Source organism: Takifugu rubripes, chromosome 2, assembly GCF_901000725.2.
Source record: "Takifugu rubripes chromosome 2, fTakRub1.2, whole genome shotgun sequence".
Classification (NCBI taxonomy): domain Eukaryota; kingdom Metazoa; phylum Chordata; class Actinopteri; order Tetraodontiformes; family Tetraodontidae; genus Takifugu; species Takifugu rubripes.
Genome location: NC_042286.1, coordinates 10,272,989 through 10,291,457, shown reverse-complemented (window position 1 = coordinate 10,291,457; position 18,469 = coordinate 10,272,989). Strand labels below are relative to the sequence as shown.

The 18,469-nt window shown below is 52.7% G+C and overlaps 1 protein-coding gene across 2 annotated transcripts in view; it reads right to left on the bottom strand.

Moving 5' to 3' along the window:
• The window catches only part of LOC101080106 (formin-1-like), a 33,784-nt gene that overhangs the window by 8,606 nt on the left and 6,709 nt on the right, over positions 1 to 18,469 (bottom strand). Inside the window, exons 3-14 of one of the 2 annotated variants that reach the window (XM_011619247.2) lie at positions 18,021 to 18,187; positions 14,586 to 14,706; positions 13,903 to 13,964; positions 12,470 to 13,143; positions 10,621 to 10,762; positions 7,303 to 7,390; positions 5,247 to 5,308; positions 5,058 to 5,146; positions 4,294 to 4,423; positions 4,077 to 4,223; positions 3,933 to 3,992; positions 3,741 to 3,861 (exon numbers count right to left, since the gene is read on the bottom strand). In XM_011619247.2, coding sequence (XP_011617549.2) covers positions 3,741 to 3,861; positions 3,933 to 3,992; positions 4,077 to 4,223; positions 4,294 to 4,423; positions 5,058 to 5,146; positions 5,247 to 5,308; positions 7,303 to 7,390; positions 10,621 to 10,762; positions 12,470 to 13,143; positions 13,903 to 13,964; positions 14,586 to 14,706; positions 18,021 to 18,187 — 1,863 coding nt within the window. Of the gene's footprint in view, positions 1 to 3,740; positions 3,862 to 3,932; positions 3,993 to 4,076; positions 4,224 to 4,293; positions 4,424 to 5,057; positions 5,147 to 5,246; positions 5,309 to 7,302; positions 7,391 to 10,620; positions 10,763 to 12,469; positions 13,144 to 13,902; positions 13,965 to 14,585; positions 14,707 to 14,817; positions 16,747 to 18,020; positions 18,188 to 18,469 lie in introns of those variants that run through there. The other variant, XM_029826738.1, reaches the window with a different exon arrangement.

Sequence of the window (18,469 nt, the reverse complement as noted above, 5' to 3'; positions counted from 1 at the left end):
TTAAAAAGAGGCCCAAACTGGGGTTCGCTTAAGGTTAAACCAGGGAATTTTTCTATTCGAGTGTATCCAAGTCACTTTTTGAACATGAAGCCATAAACAGTTTTGAGCACGAGCTCATTTTTCCTCTTGTTTCAGCTGACGGACATCATCCCTACAAATCGCTAACACTTGGGCGCCTGTCGTGCGTGTTGCTGCCGCTTCCCGCGTCTTAATACCGCACATATGAGCGCAGCAGATGTGTTTGCTGTCTTTTTAATTCCGTGCGGCACCACATGAGCCGGCTCACACAATGCTCAGAGGAAGGAGGGGAGAAGGAAAAAAAACCAAAAAAACAAAAAAAGCCGTGACTGAGCGTGTTCCAGACGAGCCTTTCTCATTTCCTCCCCGCGTTACCGTGCACACAAAGACGCCTGGCCAAAGGAACTCTGGCACAATCCTCCAACCTGTAACTCATTAATGGCTGCAATAAATACCTTCGCTTGCTCATGAGTGCATAGCTACGCGGCTCTGCAACACAACAAGAGCATTAACAGGTCTGACTGCTGTCTCACTTCGCTGCACCGCTGCCGTTTGATCCGGGCTTGGCGCTCGCGCCTTCGCATGTGAAGCCGCCGCACCTGCAGCTCTGTCGGTTACACCTTTTTATTTAGCGGCTAGCGTCGTAAATCGAAGAAAGCCCGTCTCTGCGCGTGAATGCTAGTAAATAAAACAAGAGGAATCAGCAGCCAGCCAAACATTAGAGGTATCCTGTTTGCAAAGACCACATTTCCGAACCAGAAATCCCCCCGACTCAAAAGAACCCATTAAAACAGTGTTCAAAACAGCAAGTCTGCAATTTACAGGCGGTTTTCTCCCAAATGTGGCTCAGACGGCAACGGCCACAGAGGAAACCCACAGAAACGCAGCAGCTGTAAAAAATAATAAAAAAAAGGATGCTGAGACTTTGTCTTGAAGCGACACGCTGACTGTCGGCCTGTACCCGGTTAGAGAGGGGACGTGTACGTGTTTATGGGTCAGAACAAGTCCGAATGTGTGTCAAAAGAGCCGCGAATGTTCATGTGGCGCCGGGAGTCTTTGATGGGACAAAAGAGGAATCAGACTCAAAGGGACGACACGAAGCTGCGGCGGCTGCTTTTAATGGTGCGTCCTGATGGAGACGTATGTATTTAATGTCACTCAAGTTAATGGGAATAATTCGACCTTTGATGAACTGAATGAGAACAGAAACAATAAAACAAAGAGACACTGTGTCGTCTCTTCTGCTTTTATGTTTCTCTTTTTGGATTTGATGTTCCGCGTGGACGATTCCGGTGATACAGTGTCTGTAGCTACAAGTGTTTTATGTTCTCAGTTTTGTTGTATTTAGGGAAATATTTGATGATAGTGATGATCATTATGGCTATTACGATACACAATTGGCTATTATCCATCTTTTACCATGTATTTAATGAAATATCAAATAAAAATATCTAACATTTTGACTTTTTGTTCCGATTAAACTCTTTTATTCATGTTCCCATCCACTAGATGGAAAAAACACATTTTCCGGAAATATTAAGGAGCATTAAGGTCATTAAGGAGCTATGGACCAATGTTGAATGTCTCATTACAGAGCCCCCCCCCAAAAAAGTAAACCCGAGGATCCGGCTGTGGGAGTGTTTGGGCTCAAATCACGGAAAAGTGTGAAACCGGAGAAACGAGCTGGCTGGAAAGCGCTCACGCTCGCAAACATGCGGCGGCATCTCCAGAAGAGCGATGGTCTGAGGCTGCAAACGGAGCCTCTAATGAGTGTGAAGTAAGCAGAGCCAGACGTCTGCTCCGGGATTTACACTGGGAGCATTGGAAAAACGGGCCGAGAGAGAGAGAGAGAGAATAACAGAAGTACAAAAAGAAGACCTAAAAATGAGAGTGGTCGGCAGTTGTTTGGCTCTGGGTTCCCTCCGTGACAAGATGTTGGTCTTTTGCTGAAGAGGCCCTTAATCACTTGTGAAAACAACACCTAGCTTTGATGGTTTCCTTTCAAAAGAGCTAAAAATGAGCAAAGTTAAATATTTGCCTCATCCTCGGGGACGCACTCCTGCTTCCTTGTTGGGAAATCTGAACAAAGTGACTCATTTCAAACACTCTGATCTCTAAATGACGCGAGGTTTGTGGTGAGGCACGGCGATTAACCCCACCAGAGGTTCAGCCGCTGCTGCAGACCCAGACACGCTGTGACCTTATTCACACCAGAAAAGAAGTGAATTCTCCGGTCAATTCCCAGTTATCACCATAAAACACACAAAACATTTTCTCCCCTTTGTTGCGCCTTGTAAATCTGTCATATAATAAGCGTGTGTTTTTGTTCTTTCTTCCCGGCCTGCTGCGCACAGCTTTTGCAGGCATGTTGGCAATAAAAGCACAAGTGCAGAAAATCTGAACAACTGCGTCTGAATCCCCGATCCAGCGCCGGCCGTTGCCGACTGCTCTACGCGGGCGCTGAGCAGAGCTGAGGTCGTAAACGTGGGCTCGGGCTAAAGGCCCTGCCTGAACCTGACATTAAAAGCCATTTAAAAATGCGGACACTGTCTGATTCGCCACAGTGATGAAAGTCTAACTTGGTCCAGGCCGTCTGTGAAACACTAAACTCCTGTGAGCAGCCAACGAGCCCTCGGCGATCCCTTTTATAACCGCCGCGCTCCTCCCTCCGCTCCAACCCCCTTTAATCCGTCCGCTTGTATCAGAAGATGCTCGTGATTGGTGCTCGGTGTCGCCCTCTCACCCCCCCCCCCCTCAGAGAGGTCACCACCTTCTCCCCAAACAGGAAGCCCCATCAAAAGAGGATTGTGTTCCCACCAAGTCCCCACCATTACACCGCCCCAAAAAAAAAAAAAAGAGCTGGTGTATCCTACTGACGGTTCTGTCTGAGGCGAACCCAGCGCCGAGTCGCTTGACCTTTGACCCGAGCCCGGAGGGCAGGACACCGCAGCCGCCACCTCCGGATCACCCAGGTGAGGGGCGGGCAGCCTTATCCCCTCACCATGCGATCCAGTGCTCCAACGTGGATGGAAGCGATCGGCGTCAGCTCCGTAATTAAGACCACTTGCTTTCTTTAGGCAGGTTTATAATAGCCGGGCATAAATATTTATACCTGGAGGCTGAAGGGGATAAAAATGCTGGGAGTCAGAGGTGGAGCTCAGCACACATTCGCAATGCAACGCTCACCCTGTGATGCTGAATCCCTGGAGGACTACTGTGCCAGACGGTGCCGCGGCAGAGATCAAATAGGGCCCTTATGTTCCATTTATTGTCTTCGGCTCTTCTATTCTTCCTCATAAATGAGTGACAGATTGAGGCGGGCCTGGGCACTTCAGCGGGCTCTCTGTGTTTCCCCCCCGGGTCATGCAGGAGAGGACTTTAACAGCGATCTAAAAAAGCGTCGGGGAGAGCCGCGGAGCATATCTAATTGCTTTCATATGCCGTATTATTGGTTGATTTAAATAACCGCAGACACCAGGGCCACTGGGGGACATCGCCTTTAACCCCCACTTGGCCCTGGCCAAGACTGTCTGGCTGGCTGGGGTACAGAATGGCGCCCGCAGTGCTTCAGGTCTAGAATACGTGATTGTTTATTTATTTGTTGCTGTGCTGTGTGGGTGGACTTCATTAAAAGAATGCTTTTGACTGGGTTGGAACTGCTCCTGGGGGGGGGATTAATGAATGTTGGATGGAATGACTGTGGACAGTAGGACGGGTCCTACCAGTGAGGTCTCTCTTTAGCTTCCTGGTGTCCTTGATGAGGTCATCAAACTTCACCTGAGCAGCCTGGAAGAAATCCTGAGGGTCCGGAAGGGGGAAGACGCTCTTCTCTGTGCCGGCGTGCTGAAAGATTGGGCGCGAGTGAGGAGAAGACGCCACGTAGAAGCTTGTGAACGACGGTCACGGCGCCTCACCTTGTCAAAATTCTGCAGGTAGTACAGGACGACATAATCCACCAGGTTGGTTTTATTGTCCTGCAGAGAGAAATTTCCGGCGGTTAGGATCAAACTGGAGCGGGAGGGAGGCCCGGACGAAGGTGACGCCGTGTGGTCTCATACCCTGCTCTTCACATCTTTAAGTTTGGGCAGGATCTCCAGTCCAAAACCGTCCGCCTGGCCTCTCGTCCTGTTCCCTCCGTTCATATAGTTCCCAAAGGCCAGAACAAGACCCATTATGTCCCGCAGATGTTTGCACTGTAACAGATCCTGACGGAAACCGGGACAGACTTGGGGTGAGTCCACTATCCTGGCGTCCCGGCACCAATTCCTGTCTTACCTTGCAGACGTTCGAGACGATGGCCACCTTGCGTTGGATGGAGGAGACGGTGTCCAGGAACACCGACTGGAAGATGATGCAGTGGACCCGGCCGGCAAATTCGGGAATCTGGGAGAGCTCATAGAGAAACCTGGAAAACAGAGAGAAGGAAGGGGGAGGAGGGGGGTTGATGTGTTATGACAGAATTAAACAAAGCGTCCGACAGGAAGAACTATTTCGGGGCCTTGGCAGCCAGCGCGTAACCCCACACAGGCCGGCTGAGTCACTGGTGCTGCTCAGGAAGGCGGACGGCTGAAATCCACGAGCGGTGCCGCGTCGGGCGGCTGAGTCTGAAAGGTCCGCGGGGTCGGGCGGGAGGGGGGAGCAGCGATCAAAGGTAGATCTGGCCTGATGCGGGACGACTTATATAAACAGTGCTGTGTCAGAGGGGAGTGGAGCGGTAACATCCTGTGTGATTAGGCCCGGCTGACGGGGGGGGGGGGGGGGCACCGAGGAGGGATGACTCGGGCAGCCGTAGTGACAGCTCTGGTCAAACATGGAAATGGGGAGGCGCGGCTGGGCGGCACCGCGGGATCCAGACCTTGTGAACCAGGCCAGACTGCTTAACCTTGACGGAACTATTAAACCACCCAAGCAAAGAGCAGATAATCCAAAAACCAAGACCTAAAGCTTCCTGTGGTTAATGTCAAAGGACCCCCCCCCCCCCCCCCCCCCCCCACCGCCACCTCTTTGGTAGCATTTGACATGATAGGTTCTGATCTTACTGTTCAGGTTTGTCCAGAAGTTTGACCTCATCCTCTTTAGACTTTTCACAATGCCGCACGATCATGTCCAGCTCGTCGCCGGTGGCCCTCTGGAAAAAGACGAAAATCAGAAGACGCAGAGCGGCGACGTAGAGTGACACCGCTCCTTTCTGATGCGTTCTCTGCTCAATATCGGGTGGTGTATTTTACATTTTCATATAGGGCTTCGATGGTCTCCAAATCCACCACAGAGTTGTCCACGGTGAGAACAGCTGGGAGACAAAAGACAAAGAAAGATATAAGACACTATATTCTGATCAACCATAATTAATCAATGGGAACAAATGAAATGATATAGCCAAGGTCGCCATGGCGTGAGCGAAGCTGGCGATGGACTGGAGTCGCCCAAGGCCAGAACTTTGTCCAGCGTTGGTTAGTTTGGAGCGTTGTTGGGGGCAGGAGGTGGGAGGAGGTAAAGAATAAAAACGCCATCAGAGACCCTCAATTGAAAAGAACACTGAAAAAGAGGACGTATCCCCCCCCCCCCCCCCTTCATCTGCAGGCCGCGTGGATGTCAAGCAGAACAGGGGAGGGAGGCGCAGAAAGGGAGAGTGACTCCTGCTCTGTGTCTGAGAGGTGTCACAGGTTTATTAGTGGTGGCGGAGGAGGGGGGATCAGCTGACAGTCGTCTGGTCGGTGTCAACCGGGGAGCGCCGAGCGCCACCCACGGCCCTCCGATCAGTCTTTCCGCGTGATTAAAAAAAGCACGTCCAGAGCGTTGACGAGGACTGATGTGGCGGCGGCGACTCGTCCCGCCTTATCAAGGAGGTGGAATAGGTGGTGTCCTGGCTAGACGTGTTGAGATGGATGGCATTTGTTTGTTTGTTGGGGGCATTTATCACGTTTCCTCGCAGCTGTGCGGCTTCCAGCTAACGAGGCGCCCCCCCCCCCCCCCACTCTGGCCCCCTGCTGGAGCGGAGCTGTCAATGTGGTCCTGATGTGTGGATCAGAGAGAGCGCTGGAGGTCCGTTTCCTACATCTTATTAGAGTGGATTATTCGGTCCCTCAGCCATGTAGCCGTCAATCACACACCAAAGGGGGGCCAGCTCCAGCGCGCACAGCAGCGCTCTGATCCGAGGTGGGGGGGGGGGGCGGATATCTCTCTACAGCGACAGATCAAAGCTTGCCTCCTGAACGCCTCACACCCTCTCTTTCCACTTTTCACTCTTTGGCTCTGGTGTGTGTGTGTGTGTGTGTGTGTGTGGGGGGGGGGGGGGGGGCCCTCTCTTTACCCCTGAACCATGGTGGCCCTTGAGGTCCCCGCAGTCACTCTGAGGGGAGCGCAGGACTCTGCTCTCCCTCCCTAGTAGCTCTAATTACATTACATGTCCCATGTCCTTTTAATTTGGCAACAAAGGGGCGGCGAGTAAAGGCGAGGCAACGAACCCCCCCCCCCCCCCCCCCCCCCCCACAGGTGCTCTCAAAGTGCTGTCCTTCTCTGTCAGATTTAAGTTATTCATTAGATATCCACCTTCCATTAAAACACAAAGATCGAAGTCCCCCCCCCCCCCCCGCTGCCTCTGTAAACTAACACTGGAACAGAGAGTGAAAAAAAGGCGGAGAGGGGGGGGGGGCTCTAAACAGAAAGGGCTTCCTGGCGTTATGTGGCGTTTGGCTTGTGTTTGAGGTGGTTTTATGTGGGAGCGCAGTGTCTGCTCACTGTGGAAGGTGGCTTTGTACATGCTCAGATCATTAGTGGGGTGTCAGTCCCATTAGGCTTGTGGAAACCGTCACTGGCTACAATAAACAGATCTGCTGGCCGCGTGCTCAGACTAGCAGGCGGCAGGCCGGGACAGGACCGCTTCCTAGCCCATCTAGTCTGTCCCTAACACGTGTGCGCGTAGCATAGCCACGGGAGCGCGGCCGCAAAACCCCGCGTTTCAAAAGCTCGAGCGGTGCGACGCGAAGAGTCGGGAGCCGCTCTCATCCCAGTGTCGCCGGCGGTTTGACAAATGGCGGCGTTTTGTTTCCCGCTGCGGTCGCTGGAAAAGTCATCCACATTCCGCTCCGAAACACAAACAAGTCCCCCCCCATTAAAAAAAAGTCCCTGGTTGAATATTAGTAGCTGTCAAGAGGTTGGAAATTATTCCGCACGTCTGACTATCTCATCCATCGGAGTTATTGCTGCTGACTAAATAGCAGGTTAAATGATAACATGGCGAGGACGCGTCCCGGCGGGACGGGCTGGTGGCGGCGCGGTTTTCACCATGCTGGATGTCCTTCATCTCCAGATGCAGGCTCGATATGAGGATGCCAACTGCTTGTGAGCGTTTCCCGTCCAGCAGTTTAACAATCTGGAAAAAAACAGAAATAGCCAAATTCAAGCGTTTATTGACACCAAAAAAAGGGTTAGATTCATTTTAAGATATACTTTAGCTTATTATCGGAATGTGATCTCACTGCCATTTAGCAGAAACAAAACATGTAATTATTTATCTAACGAGAGTTACAGTTATCAATGATTTAGAACAGGTTAATAAACATAATAAGGGTTTATAAATGATGAAATGCTAAAAGCGTTACCATGCACTTTGAATTCTTTTATTTAAGCTTATGTCATTTATTATGGCTGTAAGCTTTAGCTCATATTATTTCTTCAAAGCTGTGTTTATCATCAATTCTACGACCCGAACGCTGACATAAGACAAACGGAGGAACATCTGGTGAATAAAAAGTTAATTTCTGCAATGAGTGGCCAAGTAAAAATTGGTTAGTCACTTCCCCAGCTGTGGAAACAGATGATATATGGTGGGAGAGGTGGAGCGCCCGGTGCCGACCGTCATGGAAATAATCTGGACTGACCCACGGAGACCAGACTCGACGCGTCGGGGACGCGTCGCATCGGTGGGAGGAGCAACGCGGGGCAGAGGGATCGTTCGCGGGGCTCAAATCGACAATATCGCGTCGCGGGGAAAGTACAAAGGTGCGAGTGGCACCATAAAAGGACAGTTTAGAAGAGCAGAGCAAAGAGAAGCAGGCTCTTTATAACAAACTATAAATTCACAGGATTTTTATTTGTGCATACACATGGACACAATTACTTATGACTGAATTCGCCATAAAGCCAGAGAGCGTTTTGGCAAGGTAAAGGCCTGCTCTAAAAGTTAATGTGTCAGGCTTCTTCATTAGGTATTATGGTGTTGTCGGCTACTGGGCCGTCCACTGGGAGCTGCAGAGCAGAAGCCTTAGAAGTGGGTATTGCATTACAGAGCGTTAGTGGGTGCCATGCTGCTTCCAGCACCATTACCTGGATCACTGGGGATCTCCCACTCTAAGGAGCTGAGAACCAGGCTTTCCCAACACCTCTAATTAACCGCTTTGTACGGGCCGCACTAAAAGCGGCCCAGGGACCCGTCGGGTTCATGGCTGCAGAAATCGCCAATTAGTCCCAATGGTCGCGCTAATAAGAAAAGACAACTGATGCTGGACGTTCGGGTGTGTGTGTGTGTGTGTGGGGGGGAACGGTCTGATGCTGATGCTGACCCAAGCAGATGCAGAACAGCTAACGGCTCCCCCCTGTGGGCAAAAGGAGAAGGAGCGGCGGGAGAGTGACCGAGCGGTCTGTGAAAATAAACACACTAATGGAAGGAGACAGCGCGACTGTCAGCGGTTTGAGCTGAAGCAGGTGGCTGCCGCTCGGCTGGCGAGGTGGGCTGGATGATGCGGAGGGTTCACACACACACGGCCGAGCGGCCGGGGCCGCTCCACGGTGTCCGTCCGTCTCCCTATCTGTCTGGAATCACCCAGATTTATGGCCGAAATCGCATTTCTTTCAACCAATTCAACGGCTCGATTGATTTCTTCTGATCTCCTTCCATTTCCCCCCACTTTCCCCCACCTCCCTCCCGGGCCCTCGAATCAAGAATGCACTGACATGCCGCTCCCCCCCCCCCTCCAATTCCTTTAGGTGCCCTGGCTTCATTTTCTCCCCTCGCCAGTGGAACGGAGCCACATGCCTGCAATTACAGCCCCGGTCCAGTCGAGTCCAGTCTTCCAAGACCTCTCTTCAATGTCATCTCCTCTGCTTTGATATGCTAAGTCAGGAGCGAGAGGAGGGCTCCAGAGTAAACAAGAGCTTTGATTTCTCTGTGGCACATATGATAAAGATTAGCTGACTCGCCGCGTTGCCCCTGAGTTTTAACTTTGGCCGCGTGAAGTTGTTGGAAAACGGGCAAATGGTTCATATGCATAATGTACACAGGCATTCCATTCCCTCACACTCACCTCCTCTCGCCACAGAACCCCCTTCTCACACACGCAACCCCCCCCCCCCCCATGATCTGGCAACACTTTCTGAGAAAGTGCATAAAAGTGCTAATCGCAAGGATGTGCCATGATCGCACACGAGCTCACGTAGACGAACGCACGCCGACGCACAACCAAAGATGGCGATCGTGGTTGAATTTAAGGTTGGTAAATATTTAAGACCACCAATAGATAATCAAAGCAACGTGGCGGTTATTACACCTTTATAAGCATGTTCTCGTGTGTATAGATGTTGGATGTTTGATATGGAAGAGTCTCAGAGTTGATCTCTGACAAATTCGATGGGAAATTCCAATCAAATATCTTTTCCACCTGGTTCCCGTTGATCTTACTCAGAAAATGCAGAGAATGATCATATTTATGGTTAAATATGATCGGACGTGTAACCTAAAGTTACAGTATTAAAGGTGCAGCATTATAAATGGGGGGGGGATGAAAGTAACAAAAGGATTTTCTGCCTAATTTCGCTCAGACTTTCCAGGAATGAACAGACTGTGGGTCAGGGATGCAGGTGTGGAGCCCAGCAGGTGAGGCCCTGCTTGTGTGGCTGCGTGAGGCGTTCAAGTGCAGAACGATCTACGAGTTAGTTTCTGCAGCATTTCCACTGGAGGAAGGGGGGGGGGGTCAGCTCCTCTTTAAGGCTGATGTAAGCCCTGACAGGAGACTGCTGGCAGGATCTGTGTCTGGATGTGGCTGTCTGAGCCAGAGCTGCGGATGACGATCAAAGTCTGCGAGACACACACACACACACACACACACACACACACACACACACGCACACACACACACTCAACCACACGGCTGGGCCCTCTGGAGCGGAGTGGAACCCTGACAGATTGATCAGAACGGAGGACGCGTATGGATTTTGGAGAGGAGAGTCTGGGGCGACGGCCGATCTCCGGCGGCTCGGACGCCAGCAGTGGGGAGCACGCCGGCGGGCCCAGCTGCTGACGCGGCACGGGGGCCGCAGCAGAGGTGCAGGATTGCAGCGTTTGACATCGGCGACGGGCGGGAGGGGGACCGGATCAATCTGGCGCAAAAGCGCGCTTGCTAAGTTTTTCCCGTCTCGCTTTTATCTTTGAATCGCTGAGAGAAAAAAAAAGCCGAACTCCCCCGACGGGCCCGTGTTTGCCCGGACCTTGGCAACGGCAGACAACAGTCTGGAGGAAGAGACGCCATCAGTCCATCTCCTTCCCCTTCTGCTATTTCTTCCATAACTCATCCTTAATGGCCTTTTCAAAGACAAAGACAGAGCTACCTTCTTTGCTTTGGCCTTCTTCTCGTAGGTGTCCGACAGGGGCTTCTTCTTGGGCTGCGGCGTGGCTTTGGAGAAGAGGTCCTCGAACTCGTTGGCGTTGGCGATGTGGGGCTCCTCCAGGGATCCCCACAGCGTGTTGTTGCTGCGGGAGAAAAGAGCGGATTCTCCTGCGTAAATCTGCGAATCACAGACGGTGTGTCAAGCCCCAAACATCTAATCCTCGTTAAACAGACGCTCGGGTAAACCAACCCCCCCCCCCCTAAGAAAACAACCTGGCCGCCTGTTTATGAGATAGGTGGTAAAAATGACAGAAGTCGAAGCCAAGTTTGTTTCTGTAATAACGAGCGTTTCCAGCAAAGGCGCGGCGATGCGCCGCCGCCGTGTTTGATGAGTTGCCGAGTAACCTGGAGAGAAAACAAAGAGGCTCTCCCAGAGTCGGGAGGACATTCCGGATCTCGGCGCTGCGCTTTTATCAACATATTCCATCTGTTTGGTCAAAATCAACACATCTGTCCGGGCCCCGCTTCCTGTTGACGAGATGACATTAACGGGATGATTACCGGTTCCTCTGATCGTCCCCTCCACTGACTCACGCCGCTCGTCTGAAACCCACGGGTCAATCTGGAGCTGGCCGGTACCAGAACAATCAACCGGGCTGCCAGAGAGTTTATTATGGTTGAGTAAGTCTGAACAAAGTCGGGTGGGGTGGGGTGGGTGGGGGGAACTATTTAGGGGAGCTGTTCTGTTCAGGACGTGATTCCAAAAAAACCAGCCTCCGCCTCTGAACAGGGGCTCGGCTCGGAAAAGAAAATTGCAACCACACATTCAAAGACCCGTTTCAGTGCGGAGCGACTTTCCGCCGGAGCCGGTTCTGACAGTAACTGCATGTGATAGCCCCCGTCCTCCCGGAGAGGGAGACAGCCAGGCCCCCGCGTCCCGCCAACTGTAGCATGTGCGTTTGGCCTTCCCTTTTATATCCCTGGCGCCGGTTCAAACCTAACACCGTTCCCCCTCGTAATTCAGAACCGCACTCCATTAACATGGCGCAGCTGATCCAGCTGTAGTCAAACATCCCGGCCCATTAAACGCTGCTTAACCTGGCGCTTTACGGTTCCATTTACAGCTGACGCGACGCCGCGGCCGCGCAGTCAGCCGGTCCTCCTGCGCAGGCCCGGTGGGAAGAGCCGGCACGCGGACCGCAGCTCGGTTTCCCCCTAATAATCCAGCCATGGAAATACGAGGTCATAAAGCTAAAGAAGCTTGACACTAGCAACCGCAGCCGCTCCGAATGGGCTGAATAATCCATTTCTACAATTGCTGAAGATCGACTGCGCCGACCACAGTGACACAGCGAAATCCCAGTAAAGCGGGGGCCCGTTGAGCTTCCGTGTCCGACGTGTCGCTGATAACGGGACGGGTATTCCGGGGGGGGGGGCTCCGTGTCAGATGGGGAACGCGGCCTCCGCGCGCCCACACGTGTCTGCAGAACTTTTGCTGTTTATCAGCCGTGCGAGCGCAGGCACGAGCTCCGGCCAATTATCTGAAAACACCACGTCTAAACATCACTTTATGACACTCTGCAGAACCCCCCCCCCCCCCACACACCACCTCCCCCCCCCGAAAAAATCTAAACCTAATGAACTCAAGGAACCTCCGCCCAGACCAAACACCATTAATTATCCAATCAAATGCTCCATGTGTATTCTCGGGAGTTTCCCTCGGCTTTCGCTGCTCTGCACGTTCTGTTTCGATACATCTGTGAAAGACAGCAGAGCCGCCCTGTTGGGCCTGATACCGGGCCCGTGTACCGGTCTATATATAAATGGATTTAAAGGGCTATTCCACATACTTGTTGTCCTGGATCTGGATCCGGTTCCAGTACAGCGGCTTCATGGGGCAGGTCGGTTCAATGGTGGGTTTCCGCGGGGCCTTCTCCTGCATTTGGCCGAAGCCCCCCATCGGTGGCGGAGGTGGTGGTCCACAGCCTGGAGGAGGGGGAGGGGGAGGCGGTACGGCTCCAGGTAAACCGGGAGGCGGAGGCGGCGGCGGTGGTGGTGGTGGACCTCCACCTGGGAGTGGCGGTGGGGGTGGGGGTGGTGGTGGTGCTCCCATGTTGCCCGGCAGAGGGGGAGGAGGCGGCGGCGGAGGTCCAGGGAGGCCTGATGGGAGAGGTGGGGGTGGCGGCGGAGGAGGCGGAGCTGGTGCTGCCCCGGCCTTCAGGTTGAGTCCAATGGCGTCCAGGTTGAGCTTTTTGGGAAGGGCCTGGGTGGGGCTCAGAGCCAGGCCGCCGGTCCCGTCGGGGCTCTTGATGAAGGTCTCCCTGTCCGTCTGGATGCTGACGGTGCGGCTGCTCTTCAGGACGGGGTCGTCAGCCGTCGACACGGCGACGTCGCAGACCTCGGGCCGGACCTGACCCGCGTTGTACGTCCTGTCCCGTCGCATCCTGGCGATGACCTCCTCCAGGCGAGACACCGTGACGGCGTGTTCCCCCCGGACCTCAAAAATGCGGAGCTCATAGTCGGACTGCGAGGGGAAATTCAGAGACCACCGTTTTATTAAAACCACCAGCGGAACTTAATTATTCCTGCACATTCCAGTTTTTAATGAATTCCCACGTTGCTCTAACCTGAAGATAAATATCTCAGTACCGCGGCGAAAACCTTCGTTTGGCATTTCAAACGGCGGAGAATAATCCAACCAAAGCAAACTATCGATCGGACACAGAAAGGAAATTGTTTTGTGATGAATCGGACACATGGTCCTTGTTAACGTTCTGTTCGTGTAGAAGCGGAATTAGGCACATTCCCATATTTTCCCGACCGTGAAACGCTTTAATGTTCGACATGATATCACAGGCCGTGGAACCGGTTCAAACGTGTCAAACGTGCATTACGAATCGTGTAATATTAGAGTTTAGACATTCTGGCCTCATAGAAGGAACAAAATTAGTAGTAATACAATAGAAGAGGTAATAATGCCTTTGTATGAAAATGTTTTCATCTTGAAAAAATAAAAAGAAACTTAAGAAACACAAAAAAAGCCTCACTCGTGTATAAAACCTCACAACCTGTGACGTCCATGAACATCAGCCCAGCTGCTGCCTTTAAACATGTGCCGGTTTCTTAGCGTCACCTTGTGGTCAAATGAGATAACTGCAACTACGTCACAACCCTTTTTCCACAAGTGAATTCAGCACGTGCTTTTATCCATCACAATTCGGGCATGTTTGGATTATCTGTAGTTCTTTTACATACTGAATTTAAAGGGATTTTTTTCACTTACGTGCATCCTCTCCAGCTCTTCTTTGCACTCCCGCTTCAGCTGCAGGAGGGCAGCTTGGTGCTCTGCAACACAACACACACACACACACACACACACACACACACACACGCACACACTTATTTCTACATAACATTTAGAAGATGAAGTGAATAATAGTTTACTGTAAGCCAGGAGAGACAACCCACTGCAGGCTGCTTCTATGAAAGAACAAAAGAATTCCGGGCTGGGTTTGAGTGCCACTAAAGCAAACAGCCAACCTGTGTTCCGTCTAGGACTTGAATAAAGGGATGGTCACTTTCTCAAGATAACAACTCAGCCAACCAGTTTGGAACGACACAGTCAGCGGAAACAGCATTAGCAAAACAAAATAGCTAAAGGCTAACCAGAGCGGCTGGATCAGGATTGCTATTTACCTCATCTTTGGCTAGTATCCCTGGTAATGAACGCTTTACACCTGGGTCAGAGGTTCCACACCACGATTTTGGCGCCCCTAGGAGCAGCGTCGCGTCATGGACGTCCTGACTGGGGTCTTAAGTGCACTTAAAGGATGTTTTACTCCCTGTTGCTGTCCCAGCTATACAATATTTGCCCCCTCCCCCCCATAAATTGTTCCGTATCGCAGAATTGGTGACAGATTACAGGAATGTGGGCGTCATGTGACCTCAGCGGTCGGGGCTTCTTACCGGCCTCTGTGTACTTGAGTCCCACTTTCTCTTCTTCATCTCTGGGTTTGGGTGGGGGCCACACGGCCTGCAGGCGGCGCGGCGTGCGGTCCTCGCTGTCCGTGGGCGACGTGACCTCGGCCTGCGGGTGGGAAAGGACAACGCGTGGAGACACTTCAGACAAGGACAACGATTCTGCTCAGGCCTCCAAACGTGGGAGTTGAACTACGATTATGGGGGGGTGGGCTCGTACTTTAACCTCCGTCGGACTCGTGAGCTCTTTGCTGGGAGTTCGGGAGACTCTCTGGAAAATAGACTTGAGGTTTTCTTTGTCGGTCTTGAGTTTCCTTTTGACGGCCTCCAGGTCCACTTCCTCTGTTTTTTCCTTTTTGGCAGCTCTGGGGCCGAAGATGCCCCTGAAGGTCTCGTAGGCCAGGTCAGAGGTCGACCTCTTCTCGGGAGCGCCTGGGCCGTTCTCTCCCGGGGTGTCGTCTCCGTTCTCAGACGCTCTCCTGCCGGCGGCGTCCTGCTGCCGATCGCTGGTGTTTGTCGGCTGAGCCGGTGCAGCCGTCTTGGCTTTGGTGGGGGAGGGCGTCTTCTGCTCGGGACGCAGCTTGGCTTTGTTCACGGACTTCTTGAGGTTGAGGAGGGCCAGCTCGGCGTCCTTCTCCCTCTGCTTGATCTCCGCCGTCGTGTCCCGGTCTCCCCCCACCGCCCCTTTCTTCAGCACCCTCAACCCGCTGAAAAGAGCCGGCATGTGGAAGTTAGGCGGCGAGGGTGGGGTCGAGCCCCTGGAGGAGGAGACTGGGGGATCCGAAGGTTGTGCGTTCGTTTCTGGTGTCCTTGGAGCGGCGCTCTGCTGCGGCTCCGGCTGGTGGTCACCCGCAGAGGCGGTTTGATCGACAGAACGCTCATCCGGACTGGGGGCCGGACTGGGGGTTTCAGGGCCGTCGGAAGATCCCGTCGTTCCCTCCGAATGCTCCGACGGAGCGGCGGCAGCAGCATCCCGACCTGCAGCTTCTGAGCCAGCAGGTCCAGAGATGATGGAAGGAACAGGAGGAGAACAACCGGCGCCGGCGTGCTCCTCGCTCCCAGCGCGTTCCTCCTCCCTCGGTGATTCCGTACCCTCCGGAACGCCGTTGCCGTCGGCTCCGGTTGGTCTCAAACGAGTCTTCCTCCCTGATTTCGCTGTGTGCAGCATGTTCTCTATGCAGGATCGGTCGAGGTTGTGTGTTCTGAACACAGGCACCTCACACGCGCCGTCGCCCTCGTCCCTCAGCTCATCTTCATCGCCTCTGGGCCCGGGGAGGCCGCGGTGGGAGGCCTCCTCCTCCTCCTCATTTTCCGTATCACTGTGAGTTTCCACTCTGGTGACCTGGACCAGTCCTGGCTGGATGACATCGTTGGACTCACGTCCTCCTTCCTCGCTCTCTCTGGTATCAGGAAGCGGATCCTCACCTTCCGGCAGCTCCCTGAACGCGGTCAGCACCGCCGGCCCGTCGGCAGAGTCAGACCTGTCCCGACTGAACAGGCTGCTAAAGACATCCCGGATGGAGCTGGCGGGCTGCTTCCCGGACCCGTCCGAGCCACAAGCCCCACTGCTCATTTTCGCTTCACCAGACGGAACCCAAAATAAAAAACCAAAACCAAAAGAGTTTTAGCAAGGAGGCGGTGAGACGTTCATCTCTCCCCCACCTCTGGTTATCCAAGCTGCTCCCGTTCCACCTCCAGCCCGAGCTGGGAACAAAAAGCCTTTGTGTGGACAAATCTCCAGCTCCTCTTACCTCCTGCAGGATTGTGCCAGTTGTACCAACATTACTCCGTAAAAAGCCGCGGCGGCCTGACCCCTGCTCGCTGGCGCTGTTCTGCCTCTGTGAATGAGTTCCCAGTAGGCAGAGCCGTTCGGCGTCTGGAGACGCGTCCTTCCAGAATCTCCCCAGGAGAACAAGAGAGCAGAGTCCACCTGCCTCGTAGAGAAACGTTCCCAAACATTCAGACCCCCGTATCCATGGTTATCCCGCAATACGTTACGTCATGTCAACATTCCTCCAGTTCGGGCCGGTCTTCTTTAAGTTGTCTCGCCGGTTGTAGGAAACTTCAGCGCGCTGGTTAACTTCTGGTTGCAGGGGGGAAAAAATGCGTCTCACTGGTCTGCCCTGCGTGGAGACGCCTCCGTTCTGGTTCCTCCCCTCCTGGGAGGAGACCTGCCGGGCCCGGCAGGCCAGGTGTCTGATTACCTTCCGTCAAACACGGAGCAAACGGAGGAGGGGGGGGGGGGGGGGGTGTTCAGGTGGAGAGTGCCATTTACTCAATGCTGCGTCAGTTAGCGCAATACTGCTTAGTCTAGCTAGCTAGAGTCGGCTTTAGCTTATATGCTAACATGTATTTTTAGCATAGTGAACATGCTGCCGGAGAAATTCATTTAGAGAAGGAAACAGATCACAGTTTGGGTTATTTAGATGCCATTAGATCATGAATCCATCCAGATACTATGGGTTTCTTGACCAAAAGTTCTTGTCCTGATTTAAATAGTCAAGAAACAGAGTAAGGGCTAGTGCCAAATGTTAATCCAGTTGCCATGGAAACAGAGCAACCCAAAAGAAAATAACAGTTCAGGGATTATTGAATGGAGAATCCGGTCAAATTTTCGCAGTGATAAAACAGATAAGCTGATAAATTGACTCCCCCCCGTGAGGAGCCGAGGCCTTCCAGACGTGCACGTTAATCCCCAAAGAGGACGCATGTGTTAGAAACAGGCCGAGCTCACAGAACACGTTCAGAACTCAACACTAATCTGACATAACATGAGCCCAAAGCCGCAGACGCTGCGTGCAAAAGCAGAACCCCCCCCCCAGCCTGACGTGTGGGCACATTCTACCGCGGCCCCTCCCTTCGTGTCTTTGAGAAGGCATCAGGTAACGCAGGCGTGTGACAACAGCGCCGTCACCTTTAACAACACAACAATAAAGAGTCTCTAATTCTGCACAAGAGGATCCTTGTCGTGGAATGCTGCTTACGCTGAGTTACTGCAGCCACACCCGGGTAATCGGCCTCATCTGGAGCGCATCGGAGACAGAGATGGAGTCATTCTAAACATATTTAAAGTCCACAAACACCTGGAGCCACAGCCAGAACCCTGTCTGGGGAGGACCTCATCCCACAGAAACTGTTTGTCTGGTCTCGTGCTCGCCAGACATGTGAGGAAAGCTGGCGTTAATTAATCACGCCGCTAAATTAGGGGGGGGGCGATTCTCAGGAGATGGAGGGATTTTCCTGCTGTGAGGTAAAGTGGGTTCGAGTGGAATGAAATCCAGGACCAGCTAATCCATCTCTGAGAATTCACAGTCAGGTGATTAAACGCCCGAGCGGACAGAAATCCCCCAGGTCCCACGAGGAGGAAAAAGAGGGGTGTTTAAAGGGACGGCAGAGTGTTTCAGAAACAGACATGTCCCTCACCATCCGCTCCAGTTTGGGACAGTACGGCGTGTCTCCGATGATGTCGTCCTCCGGGGGTGTGATGCGCAGGAAGTCCAGGTGATCGGGGCGCTGGGCGCGGCGGGTGGGCTCCTGAGGCTCATCGCCATCCAGCATCCATATGTCATCCTGACGCAGCAGAGAGTCGTCTACAGAAAGGAAAACACACAGGAAACCACAAGGCCATTACAGCCCATTACTGTGTCGAAAGAGGCGATGACAAACACAAACAGGAGTGATTGTGTTTGAACCAGCAAAACCAAGTTTGCCTGTGTGGAGAACTAAGAAAATACCCGGAGATCAATGTCTGTTTTAATCCACAATCGATCTGTTGTAATTCGATGGAAGAATTCAGATTAGGAAATTCTGCCCCCTTCTGGTCATTACGGAGAATTGCGAGCGAGTAGTAAATTACGTCAAAACATAATGAA